The 14202-nt window shown below is 44.1% G+C and overlaps 1 protein-coding gene across 1 annotated transcript in view; it reads right to left on the bottom strand.

The window, feature by feature from the left end:
* Nucleotides 1-281: 281 nt before the first annotated feature.
* Nucleotides 282-14202, bottom strand: part of PRKCA (protein kinase C alpha) — a 149711-nt gene continuing 135790 nt past the window's right edge. Inside the window, exons 14-17 of the mRNA XM_054394006.1 lie at nt 8706-8786; nt 7146-7253; nt 4447-4587; nt 282-446 (exon numbers count right to left, since the gene is read on the bottom strand). Coding sequence (XP_054249981.1) covers nt 282-446; nt 4447-4587; nt 7146-7253; nt 8706-8786 — 495 coding nt within the window. The remainder of the gene's footprint in view (nt 447-4446; nt 4588-7145; nt 7254-8705; nt 8787-14202) is intronic.

Here is a 14202-nt window from a genome sequence, read left to right as displayed (position 1 = left end):
AGGGCAGTGGGAAGTTACAAAAATGTCTAATGTACCAAAAAAGTGGAGCAGTTTAGACAAGTCAGTGGTGACTTCTAGAAGAGTTAAGTGGGCACCATACACTAATTTATCTCCCATGAAGACAATACATCACTGCTGCAAAGCCCAAATCCTCAAAGGGTGGCCTTTCCCCCCCTAACCCTACAATTTCCAGGCCTGGATGGAATCAACAAGGCAAAAGCCTAAAAACTGTAGGGTTAAAGACCGTTCCCTGCTGTGGGATCTGTGCCTGTTGGGCTGTTTCATGCTACATTTTCTACCAGGGGGTGCACAAACTGGGGGTTGACATAAGAGAACCCTTCAAAATCTGTTTGGTCTATGTTAGCAATGACCAGCTGGTCCGGGGGGGTCAGCACTGGCTGTCCTCGTGTGAAGAATTTGTCGAAGTTCTCAGCACCTTTGCCACACTGCAAGGAAAAAAAACACACAAAGGAAAGAGAAAAACAGGAGAGAAAAAAAAAAGGGTTGAAAAAATCTCAGTAATGCATTGGCAGCTCCAGCTTTATGCAGATTTTTCAGGATGCATGCAAGACTTCCCCCCTCCCTGTTCCTTAGGATTAGTTAAGAGGAAATTTGCTTTTTTTTTAAGAAATGGTAAGGAAATACCACCCCCACCCCACCCCCCCTCCCCAGCAAACAGAGAAGTTTAAATGGATGAATTGTGATGAAAAACAGTCAGGGAAGTTTCTATCCATCAGCATGAGACAAGGAGGTAAAAAGGCTTAAATATCCAGAATTACTGCCATAAAAAAGGAAAAAAAAAATATTTTTATGGGCATGGCAGAAGGGACTTCACCTGCCAAGTCAACTCATTCTCCTTAAAACCTTTACAATGCAAAATGAAACCTTGGTGTTGGTCTCTGTTTCCTTCCTAAGCTGCAGAAAGTTTAATGTAATTCATTTTTTTATCCTTTGATTTTTAGTTGTACAGCCTCTAAACTCTGGTCCAGATTCATAAATGACAGCAGAGCTCTGGTCCTTGGGAGGACAGGGACTGTGTCCTGGGAACATTACAGAATGTGCTGTCACCTGTTTCCTCCTTGTTTTGCCCAAGAGAAGAGACCTGTCTCACAAAGGCCAGCTGAGGAGGGGGCCTGTAGAGCTACACACTGAAGGCAACTCATTCAGAGCAGAAAACAAATGAGGTCTGCAAAAAGGATAGTTTTGGGTAACACAGAAAACACTTGAGAGGCAGGGAGATATGATTAGAAGCAATGAGAAAGTGGGACCTGAACAAAATTAGCTTGGGTGCAAGAAAAAAATGCCTGAGGAAAACTGAATATTGTGGAGAGGTCTAAAGGGAAGTGGTAAATCTGCTTATCTCAAAACTAACTGCAGAAGCAGATCTTGGAGCAGTGTGGTTGGATGATAAAGGCACTGAGTGGTTCTTCCCCTTGTCCCTGACCCCCTCCTCTCCATCCATCCCTCCCTACATTGTACCTCCCTCTGCATTTGGAGGATGACATCACACCATTACCTTCAGACTTGGAGGGTAACTCGGAAAGGGAAGCAAATGGCTTGCTCAGCAGACCAATCCTAACCATGGATCTGTCTGAACTAATGCAGCATGAATGAAGCTGCACATTTACAGGAGGAACCAGCTGAAGAGGGGCCTGCTAAGGGAACTCAAGGGCAAGGTGTTTGGCTCTCTTGGAATCAGCTCCCTCACAGCTTCCAACCTTCCTGCAAAGCACCTGGCACATCCTGGACTGGGACACGTTGCATGACCTGAGCAGCAAAGAACTTCTGCTGCCTCAGGCATGAGTTGATTCATATTTCAGATGAAAAATACATGCTCAGGCAGTGGCCTGCAGTGTTCACAGAAGGACATTGGTCCAGTCTTGGAAGAAGACCAGCAGAGGAACACTTCCATGGGTTAAAAGCTGATGGTAATCTGTTCTTTCCACCCATGGTGCTGCACTCACCCAGTACCCTGCTGCTCACTGAAGCCAATGCATTTTGGTACAGAATCTGTGAACAAGAATGGGCAGAGCTGAACCTTGACAGCTCTGCATCACTGGAATGGAAGTTGGTGGATCCCCAAATTGCCAGTCAAATTTATTTAGAGGCAGCAGTCAGCTCAGAGCAGGCACAAAAGGGCTATTTATGGAGGGAAGACTTTTTGCTAAAAACAGATATGCTTCATCCTTCCACAACATTGTGCTCTTTTTTCTTTTCTTATCTTTCTTTTTTTTTCTTTTCTTTTTTTAGCAAGTGGAAGGTATTCACACAAGCTAAAGATTGAAACCAAACTCCCTGACTCCACCAGATCTCTCCCTATTGCTTACATTAGTGGAAGCTAAGAAAGAACTCATGTGAAATTTGGGTGTCTTTGGGGGGTGAATATAACAATTTATCAGTAAATTTCAATCTTCAGTTATGTGAACAACCTGATCTAGTGGGAAGTGTCCCTGCCCACGGCAGGGGGGTTAGAACTAGATGATCTTTGAGGTCCCTTCCAGCCCTGACAATTCTGTGGTTTGTTTTCACATTAAAAAGCAGCATTGCTCTTGTGAGTGCTAATGCAGTGTTAATGCAGAACTGAAAATAAAGGACTTGTAGAACTCTTAACCTTACAAATGTGAGTCAAATGTCCTTGCCAAATAATCACTCTGCCTGTAGCCTGTGAAGTGTCAATCTGGAAGGGAACACATTTAAACCGACCAACTGCTGACCCAAAATCTGCAGCCCTGTGTTTGAGTGAGAACCAGCCTGGCCTGTGTGCAATAGCAGCAGGATTATTCTTGCACCATCAGGCTTCAAGGAGGAGATGGACCTACAAAGGTTGACTGGAAAAAAACCCCACCCCAAACAAAGCCTATAAATACTTCCATGTCTTCAAACATAAGGGGGGTGTGGTTTTTGCTCTCTAGGATCAATATAAATAGAATCAGCAATCACAACAAACAGGTTCTTTGGAGGGTATGTAAATTCAGACTTGGATTTGAGATGACTTTCAGCTGGAGAAGTTAGGCTCCCTGTGAACATGCCTTGGTGCATTTTAATAGCAGCCTGTACATAACAAACCAGGTCATGATGATCACAGAGACACAGCACAGCTGCTCTAAACAGGAGCCAGGATCTGCCATGAAACATCCTATGATGGAAGCAGACCACACTTCAAGCTCTGAGTACCTTCATGCTGGCATGACTTTTAACTTCAAGGAGAGCCTAAGCACTCAATTGCTGAGCTAATAAAGCTTCCAGATGTTAAGGTAGATTTGCTTTACGAGCTCTTTAAATTTGACTCAAGAAGCATGTAATGAAACTCTGCTGTAAAACATGCTTTAAAGAGGTGCAGCTCCTCCTGGGACAGGCAGCTCTGGGGACTGGCTGGGCAGGGTTGGCAGCACCAGGCATGTTGCTTATTCACACTCCTTCCTGCGTGCAAACTCCACACCATATGAAAAGGGCTTTTTCCCCTAGCACAAAACACTCTTCTGAGCATGCAGCTATGCTCCTGGTGATGTGAAAAAATCATTTGCATGCCAAAAAATAAAAGGAAATATAATCTGGTGGTGGCCTCCCTCAGAGATTGGCCTCTCTCACCAGTTCATTAGTTGGTGATACCACACTAGCATGCCTGTGCTGGTAAATAAATCAGTGTCCAGAGCAATGATCCTACACCTGCAGTGCTACAGTGAGCCACACAACTCAGCTGACACACACACACTCAAGTGTTAGAGAAAGAAGCTGCTCCTGAAAGCCTCTATTCCTGTGTGCAATTACTTTCCTTTGCCTGTCAATAAAGCATGGTAGAGGCTGGAAGAAATTCAGTACCAACAAACACAGCTCCTCAAATGCTAATATGGAAAGAGCTCTCATGGTAAAGGCATCTTTCCTTTGGATTAGCAAAACATCCCTACAGATAGATGGGTGTAACCCAGTAATAAACATTACAAATAAACCAGGGATCACACTGCAGACTTGGCAGATGTGGCTTCTGTCACTTGAGGGGGGGGAATACAAACCCCCTGTGCTGCATAGCCCAGGGTGGAGGAAATTCCCCCCAGCACTCAGATACCTTTAATCACTGACTTCAGCTGCTGCTCAGAGACAGTCAGGAACTCAGTTTATTAAGTTCCATCATTAAGTGGTGTCAATATGACATTTTTCCCTGTTTTCAACTTCTCCTGCAGTGCCTGACTGTTGAAGTCAAGACTCAAACTGCTCAGAGACTGACTTTTTTTTCTTTTTTTTTTTCTTTGCAAGGCACAAAGTAGACTGGGTTATGCTACAGGGTGCCAAAACATTAGCAGCTTTGCAGACTGGTCTGCCATAATCAAATTGCCTTATTTTAGAAGTGTCCCAGATTCTCAGCACCACCAAGCCAGCATTAGTCTCCCCCCACAGGAAAGCATGACTGCAGACACATTTAGCGAGGGAAGCGCTTGGCAGCTCACTCACCACTTTAGGTTTGAAAGGTGGCTGAATCTCTCTGTTTTCCAGTTTTTCCCAGTCAATTCTCCTGAAGAAAGCATGCTCCCTGATGTCTCTTTCACCTTCAGGGCCACAGCCAAGGCGTTTTGCAGGATGTTTAGTCATCAGCTGTTAGGAAGAAAAGACCAAATGATTAAATTTAATGCTGGGATGAAATTGAGACAGACTTTGCCCAGACTGTGATGCTCTTGCTCCTCCCCTGAAGATGCAAGTTGCTAAGAAAATTGTTTTGAAAAGCAAAAATTCTTTTTTTTTTTTTTGAAGATCAGTTTTCTTGTTTGATCACTGGTGACAGCAGACCAGCAGTAAAATTAAGGGCTGCACTTGAGACCCTTTCCCAGTTCAGCAGAGGTTGCTGTTGGAGGTGTGGATGGGCAGGTGGTGCCCAGGGCACTCTGCCATCCCTCTGCTTCACATCTCACTTGGGAGTTTTCCCTTTGGTCTTTCAGTTCAGTCTTATGAATCACCAGACAGCTTCTGTCCTACTCCAGCAATCAATTAAACATAATAAATTCCAATATACTAAAGCTGTACAAAGTACAACATCCCCTCAGCTCTCCCCCTCATTTTTCTGGGCTTGCTGGAGAGAAGACATTACAGAGCTTACAGTTTCTTGGCACCCAGCTGACAATACCTTATCTGTCTTACCTCCCTTCCATCCTTAATTACATTTTGGTCAATACTGTATCCAGCTGCATAGATTGAGCAGACTTGGGGGAAAAGAAAAAAATCCCCAAACCCACCAGCACTGCCTGCTTGGAAACAGAAATATGCTCCCTAATTAACAAACTCCTCAAATTATTTTTCAATTTATACAGAATCATGGAATCATTTTGGTTTGAAAAGGCCTTTAAGATCATCAAGTCCAACCATTAACCCAGCACCACCATGGCCATTAAACCATGTCCCAAAGTGCCATGTCCACATTAGGAATTAAGCAACATAGCCTTCAACTCTCAGCTCCAGTACCGAGGGGGGCTTTTTAAAGTCCTTTTACAAATTGGACATGATTAATATGCTGCAGGGAGTGACACCTCAATAGATCTTTTTAAAATCTCAGCTGTACTGCTTTAGTCTCCCTCCAAATGCTGAGTTGATCTGATTCCAATTCTGAACCTAAAATACAAGCAGTACTCAGCAGCCTTTGGGAAATGGCTGGGAATCACATCCTGCCTCAAGCTGAACAGCAGCTTTCCCATTTTTGTTAACTCTTCTAAGGCTCTTGTTCTAACAAGAGAATGTGAACAATGATTCCAGTGGTTTTAATTCTTTCTGAAGCTGCTGCATTTATCAAACTCACCAAGCTCTGAACCAGTGGAACAGATGTTAAGCAGACAACTCAAGAGCACAGTGGGCAGGTTTGTCTTGCCCAGTGGTGCCCAGTCCCAAGATTGCTGAGCTACTGCTGACTCCAAGGTTGAGAAGCTTTCTCATATTGACTTCTTAGCTCTGGTAGAATGCTGACTGAAATTTGGGATCAAACTGTTAGTTTAATAGAGATGATGAACATGCTTGTATAGAGGCCTGACTTTAGACCTAGTGTTGTGATGCCGTTTTAGCTTTCTGACCTCCCTTTGGGTAAGCACCCAGCAGAACAGGAGCAAGCAGGACAGCTGAACAGGGCTACCTAGATCCAGTTCAAACTCTGCTCATGTTTTTCATGTCAAGGCATCAGTCTGCAGCTACTTTACAAAGCTGTATCATGTTTAGTTTTTGTTAGCCAGCATGTCCACACTGGGATAGGATCCAAACTTCAGGAGGTCTTTCTTTTTACCTCGTTGTTCTAAATTATTTATTTATTTTTTAAATGATCTGTCCTTAAGAGATTCCTCTCCAGCTCCAGTACCATACTTCACCAGTGGTTGCAAAGCAGAGGAATAAAGTAAACATCAAATTAACCAACACTAAGTGCAGTGATATCTTATCATTGTAAGAAAGACATGAAATAAAACTTTATAGGCAGTGGTTTGGAAAAGGCACAGACTGACAGTACTCCAGGGAGTCACAAAGAGTCAAAGGAAAGTCAAATGAATTCTTTTTTTCCTGAACTAATTCCCTAAGGTCAAATCTTTTCCTCAAAAAAAAAAAAAAAATCAAAAAAAGAGGACTTGAATTAACTGGAGTTTAAGATATATTTTAAGCATGCAGGTTACCACTGGGTCAGGATTTCCCCCCAGTTTCCTGCATTTACATTGAAGATTTTCACACAGGCTCATCTTCACCTACAGTTAAAAACAATTCTCATTAACTTCATTGCTCTGCTGCTGTTGTTGGGCATTCTGGGCTGAGGGCTGGCTGCAGTATCTGGTGTCCATCCCAGCCAAGAAACCTCACTCTACAAAGTCAGAGTTGTGCTGCCAAGGGTTGAGGCAAGGTGGGTGGAGATGTTTCACACCATTGCCCTGTTTATAAATTCTGCTTTGGATTTGGCAGCTGTGGACTCTGACATTTGCTCTGACCATAAAACAAGCAGGCACAGTGGGAAGAGCTGAGTACTTATCAGTGGCACCAAGTGAGGAGCACTTCATGACAATATAGCTCAGCACCACCTGACAGAAGTTGCACTTAAAAATACAACAGCGCCGTATCAAAGCCAGACAAATTTAGTTATTCACAAGGACTGCCAAAAAGGAACTTAAGTGCTAAAGCAGCAGCATCTATCTCACCCCCTTGCAGATGGAGACAGCTTCTTTCGACAGGGATTTGGGATAGGAAACATTATGTTCCATTATGGACTGGAAAAGTTCATCTTCGTCTTCTCCATCAAATGGAGGCTGTTGGAAACAAATCACAGGTCAGTAACTTAGGGTGCGGGAGGTGTTGTTTGTCTCTCTGCTTGTTTTTTTGTAATTCTCCACTTTTTGTGCAATGAGATGGCAATACTATGGCTACACTGGGATAGGTGGGATGCATCCAGCCCAGCAGCCTGCCTCCAGTCAATCATAGATGCCCAAAGAGATACAGGAATGGTTCTTGCTCAGGAACAAACACCAAACTCCCAACCACCCGCACCTTGGTTATTTTCTGATACAGAAGTTTAGTATTTATCATGAAATGTGTGCAGAATTACTTTTAGCATCATTTTTAATCAGTTTCTAAAGGTGCTGTGCACCAAAGAGCCACAATACTTCAAAGGGTGAAGTCTGGAGACTGTAACTTTCAGTTACCTTGTGCTAAGGTATGTCCATTCCTCAATTAACTCCAATTAAGCTCCAGCTGGTTTTATAAGACACAGCTGTAGGCTCTGCTTCTATGAAGGGGAGACTTCCACCAGAAAGGGTGGCATTTTGTATTTGAATAGAGGTGAGGAGGGCAGTGCCTGTGGGTCAGACACCAGGATACAGGCACTGTGCAGGACTCAGCTCATGGGAAATCTTATTTTTCTTAAAAGCATTCAGTTGTCTAATATTTGCAGTGCAGACTGGGAATGCTAACAACTGCAATTGTTGTCCTTTAAAAACTGGTAAAGGAAATGGTAACAACTGCAATTGTCCTTTAAAAACTGCTAAAATGTTGACTGGAACTGACTAGAGAAGCTATCTAAGGCATTTGTTAAAAATGCATGTTTTAAGCTTAGGAAATGCATACCTTTAGCTAACACTCACTGAGAGCCCAATGCAGAAACCTTTTCCAACTCAAGATTAAAAGAATTCCTTAAAGTTGGTAGTTTTCTGCCATTTACTGCAGCACAGTGCTGCTTTTCTCCTTGAGTGACTCAGAGAGCAGCCTCTCATTAACTGTGCAGAATAAGGGGTCTATAACTGTGCATTTTTTCAGATTCACATTTTACCCCCAGGACATAAAACATAAAACCCATATTCTTATGACCCAGCTGCAATGCAGAGCTGTAGACACACTCCTATTATGTTTCCCTGTGGTTTCAAACCACTAAATGATTTTTTTTCCCCCATTTGACGTGCATTTTCCTGCTCAAGTGTCTCCCATTCAGGTTTGAAGACGGCCATTTAGACATTATTACAGTACAAAGGAGCTGCATCCAAAGGCAGTGCTCAGTGATGTGGGTGCAATACAAAGAGCTTAAAGCCTCAACCCATTCTTGGTGGAGGCAGGCAAGAGTACAAGGAGATAACACCACTATGAAAGGCCCCAGTCCTGTACCCCAAGGGTCTACCCTTTGGGGTCTAACCCTTTAGGGAGTCTTGAAGCAGAGCAGTGATAGAGAGGCAGGAGGAGGTCACAGCAAGCAGAGGGAGGGTGACTCTTACCTGGCCAGCTAACATCTCATAGAGCAGCACGCCGTACGCCCACCAGTCCACTGACTTCCCATAGGGCTGGTATGCAATGATCTGGATAATCACAAAGAAAAACCACAGTGTTGATTGAAGTGCAGCCTTGTGACAGACAGTGACATGCAGAGATGAACACACTTCCTTGGAAAAGCCCAGAAAGCCAATCCTGCAATCCTCACTCTGGCTGCTCATTGGTTTCAGTGGGAGCTGGACTGTTTTGTCCATGTTAGTCTAAAGGCACTCTGATGCCTTGGGAAATGGGGCTCTTGGGAGACCTTGGGATGAGCATTTTGAAGGCACAGGAGGAAGCAGAGCAGCACAATGTAGGAGACAAAGTGAAAATGTTTGTCATCCATCCATCCATCCATCCATCCATCCATCCATCCATCCATCCATCCATCCATTTGTGTCTAACCTTGAAATCATGCACCTCACTCAACTCACAGATTACCGATAACAAAGCTTTCCTCATCTTCTCATTAGTTAGATTTTTTGTTCTACTGTAAGAAGAATCAAAATTTAAGAAAAGCTCAACCTCCTAAAAAGCTCAGTTACATTTTCACAAGCTGCATGATGAAGATACTCTGAGGATGAAGCCAGATACCAGCTACCCCAAAAAGAAAGGGCTGTCTGCTGTTCAGCCTAATGGAAATGTCAAGTATTTTGCATCTTCTGGGTTCACATCTGACTCACATGGAAGCACAAATTGAGTTCTGACACAAGGAAGGCTGCAGGTGCCAATGGCACACAGGTGCCTTTGTGTGTCATCTTCTTTAACCACTTCAGAGATCACTGTTCATTTATTTAAGAGACGCTTTTGGGCTTGCTGTGGAGGAGTTCTGAGGTGCAGGTGTTCTCTCAGATCTCCTCCTAAATAACTGTGAAGCAAGACTGTGAATTGTGAAGCTTTGCAGGATGCTGAGGATGCCCCCTGCTTACTGCAGAGGGTGTTGGACTAGATGACCTTTGGAGGCTCCTTCTATGGTTGTATGTCCCAGACATTGTCCACCAACATGGGGGAAGGCAGGATCAGAGCCTCCAACCCCACTGGAACAAGCAGAGCAGCAATGCAGCCATTACTCCAGAGGAGATTGCATTCATTTTCCTCTTCAATGCATTTTTGCTCTTTGTGAAGCAAATGGCTAAGACAAGCACATATCACATAGCCCAGATATTTTTTTAGCTGCCTGAAAGAGAAGCTGAACTGGTGAGTTGTGTAGTTTCTCAGGAAACCAGTGAGTCACCAGTTCAATAAAGCAGGACTGCCTGGCTACTAAAGAAAATTATAGTCTCTGTGTGAGTCTATCTTCTTCCCTGGAATAACAGCAGCACAAGAATTAAAAATTGCTGCAATGTTTCTAAGCAAAGGATGTCAAAATCAATCCCACTCTGAATTATATTACACAACCAGAGGTAATAACAAGCTTCTCAGCTGGAACATCCTACATAAAGGCAATCTTTATTAGTTGTCCTTTAGCAGTAATATGGCCTTAAAACACAGATTTGGGACATTCATTTTGTATTATAGTGGTTGACATACTTGGTTACTCTTCCTTTAATTCTATCACCAGTAAGTTCCCAGAGGCTTGCTGGGATCAGTGTTGCTTCTTGGAAGATCAAACACTTCCAAAGTTGTAGCTGGAAGAGCTACTTGCCTTTATGCAGAGAAAATGAGAAAATAGTTTGTCCTCAACCCTTCTCTGACAACCTCTGCTTTCCTTATGGAAAAAGAGTATTTTATCAATAAATAAAACAGGGGTGTTTTGCAGAAGGTCAGTAAATTAGAAGGGCAGAGCATTTTGTACAATAAGTGAGCTTCATATAAGTAGTTTGGGTAGGAAGAGTTCCTTCCAATCAACAAATGAGCAAAAGATGGATCCATAGTGAGAAGGAAAATGCTGCTACACCACCCATGGTTCTCAGTCTGGCAGCCAGGTCTGTCCAGGAGGCCACAGAATACTTGTGTTGCTGTTGTGAAACAGTTTGATGAGATTGCTGAGGAGAGGAGATCTTCTGAATGTGGCATAAAGTAAGAGTTGTACTAAAGCATGGACTCAGTGATGCTTGTTTGTTTATCCAGCAAGAGGTGAGTCAAGGCTGGGTTGCTCTCGGAATAGGATTCTTATCAGCAAAGGTAACCTGCCCCAATTAAATCTGCCTTTGTGAGGCAATACCAAGTGGAATCAGTAAGAAAGACAGAATTACCATGAAAAAGCTCCCACATTTAACCTAACATATGGTCAGAGTCATGTTTGATGCACCATGTCAACATCAGCAGATGCATCTGATCAACAGATCCTCTCTGAGCTGGCACATGCCTCCCTTGCCAGAACCAGGCACAGGAAGAAAGAATCGCACACAGAACCACAGAATCACCTTGGTTGGAAAAGACCTTTAAGGTCATTGAGTCCAACCACTGACCTAATACCACCATGGCCCTTAAACCATGTCCTGAAGTGCCATAACCACACATTTTTTGAACATCTCCAGGGATGGTGACTCTACCTCTTCCCTGGGCAGCCTGTTCCAATCCCTGACCACTCTTGCAGTAAACTATTTGTTCCTTATCTCCAGCCTAAACCTTTCTTCACACAACTTGAGGGGATCTCCTCTTGTCCTGTCACTTGGTACTAGGGAGAAGAAACCAACACCCACTTCATTACAATCTCCTTACAGGGAGCTGTAGAGAACAAGAAGGTTTCACCCTCAGTCTCCTTTTCTCCAGGCTGAACAACCACAGTTCCCTCAGCCACTCCTTACCAGACCTTTCTCCAGTCTGTTCACCAGACCCATCCCCCAGATCCTTCACCAGCCTTGATGCCCTTCTTTGGACTTGCTCCAGCAACTCTATGTCCTTCTTGCAGCAAGAGGCCCAAGAGCGAGACTTGAGAAATAAATACAGACATCGAGTTCCACTGGGACTGGAAGGATCCCACTGCAAATGCAATGAAACCCCCTTGACCCTGCTGCAGTGTAGCAGAAGGTGGCACTGGCAATGCCTGCTGCTGTACACCAGCAGTTTTTTCTCCCTTAACCCTAATTAACCACATCCACTTTGAATCACCAGCTTAATCCTGGGGAGGCTACCACGAAGTGAAACCCAGAGAAGCAATCTGCCACGTTCAGCCACCAGCCTGCCTGTCACAGTGGTGACACTCATAATACTGGGAGCTGCTCAAAGCTCTAATTGGGAAATGCAGAGGAGAGGAAAGAAAGCTCCCTTCAAGGGAGGAATTACAACGTGGGAGGAAGCAGATGAGTTTTCAGTGTGCAGTCAAACATGCATGGCTACTAAGTCAGCAAGTTCTGAACGTTGTATTTCCACCAGCTGCCTCCTCCTCATCCAGAAACCATCATGTATTGCCCACCAGCTGCTCCACTCAAAGCCATCACTGGCTGCCTTGCAGCAGCTACCAAAACAATCCTATCTGCACCTACAAATCTTGGTATCTTTCAGAGCAAAGAGGGCTGCATTAACATGACCTCCTGTCTCACCACAGTGGGCAGAGCAGTGTGTATGTGCCCAGAAATTAAGACATGTACCCTCCTCCAGCTATGAGCCTCTGCTCTGGCCTAGCGGGCCAGGGAGGAGTGGAAAGGTGATAGGACACTTCCCTTCCCCTCCTTATCCATCATCAATTTAAATAATTGTCCTGAAAGAGTGGTCAGGCACTGGAACAGGCTGCCCAGGTTGGTAGTTGAATCACCATCCCTGGAGGTGTTCAAAAAACATAGACATGGCACTTCAGGACATGGTTTAGGGGGCATGGTGGTGTTATGTTGATGGTTGGACTTGATGACCTTAAGAGATCTTTTCCAACCTTAATGATTCTATTTCATCTCCTTTTGCACATGTCCCATTTAATCTATTACCATATTGTAAGAGCTTTGCCTTTTCAGGTTCTGTGGGTTTGAGAGCTCAGGAAGTGTTCGGGAGGAATTTCTCTCATCAAGTCAAATTGGCAGAGAAATGTTGATTCCTTTTTTTCTCTCTCTTTTTTATTTTTTGCCTCCAAGGAAGGCACAGTTAAGAGCAGGACACAGAGATTAATGCTAACAATTTGTAGGAATGTTTAGATCACTGCAGCTTGCAGCTGGGAGTCAGTTGGGATGAAAAGATTATATCCCAGAGGCAAGAGAGAAAAAGCCTTTTGTGAACATATCTTATAAGTCTGCTGGAAAAGTTGAAACTCGGTTATTAAAAGAAATAAATATTATGAGCACAAGAAACAGTCAAATGCAGACTTTCCAAACCCCTGGAATACCTATTAGCCTTCCATAGTCCCAGCAAATGCAAGGTTAGAACCTAAGGCTTTGAGGCTATTAGATGGAGAAGAGAAACAGAGTTTCTGCTTTAAATCCCTCTGGAATTCAAAGCCAGTGAATTCAACACCAGAAGTCAAGCCCAGTGCTCTGGCTGCTGCAGGGTGCTGCTGCTGGGGGTCAGTGCTGCCAGAACCCCTCCCTGCTAATCCCCCTGACATCCATCTCCTTTCCTTGCTCTTGACTGGTCAAGGAAACACAATTAATTGATTCCATAAATATTTAAGTTTAGCACATCAATAAATATCCTTTACTAGATAACCACTTTCTGCCTGACAGAAGTGATCAAACCTGGGATCCTACCTGTTTAACCTCTGCACTTTGTCAAATTGCATAGGGTAAGAGAATTTTAATTCTTTATGCTTGAGTGCAGCACATTCAGAAATCTGCTCTGCCCTAGTGAGCAACAGGGAATTACTGGAGAGAGCCCAGCAGAGGCTACAAAGACGCTGAGGGGCCTGGAGCATCTCTGTGAGGAGTAAAGGCTGAGAGCCCTGGGGCTGTTTAGCCTGGAGAAGAGCAGCCTGAGAGGGGACCTGCTCAATATCTAAAGGGTGAGGGTCACAAGGACAGGGCCAGATGTTTCCAGTGGTGCCCAGGGAGAGGACAAGGATCAGTGGGCACAAACTGGAACCCAGGAAGTTCCATCTGAACATGAGGATGTGAGGGTGCTGGAGCCTTGCCCCAGGCTGCCCAGTGAGGTTGTAGAGTCTCCATCTCTGAAGAGATTCCAAACCTGCCTGGACATTTTTGATCCTGGGCAACCTGCTGTGGGTGCCCCTGCTTTAGCAGGGGGGTTGGACTGGATGATCTCCAGGGGTCTCTTCCAACCCCCACCTTGCTGGGGATTCTGTGATACCCCTGACACCTTCAACAGTTTACTAATCTTAGCTCATTTATCTCCATCCAGCAGGGAATGGGACTGTGCAAATGCATCCTCATTATAATCTATTATAAATTCATATATTTTAGCCCATGGAAACATGCTGAAATACTCCTGCAAGCAAAACATGAGCCTGACTTTGAAGCTTACCACAAAGCTAGTTAGCAATTTGTCAGTCACAATAATGCGATTGAAAGAAATGAAAGAAAAGCAGCCAACCAAAAACAAGGAAAAAAAAGACTGTTTGTAAGGTAATAAAAAGATTAA

The sequence above is a fragment of the Indicator indicator genome, chromosome 29 (assembly GCF_027791375.1).
Source record: "Indicator indicator isolate 239-I01 chromosome 29, UM_Iind_1.1, whole genome shotgun sequence".
NCBI lineage: Eukaryota > Metazoa > Chordata > Aves > Piciformes > Indicatoridae > Indicator > Indicator indicator.
The sequence above is the reverse complement of the archived record's forward strand: the minus strand, read 5'-3'. Positions and strand labels throughout refer to the sequence as shown.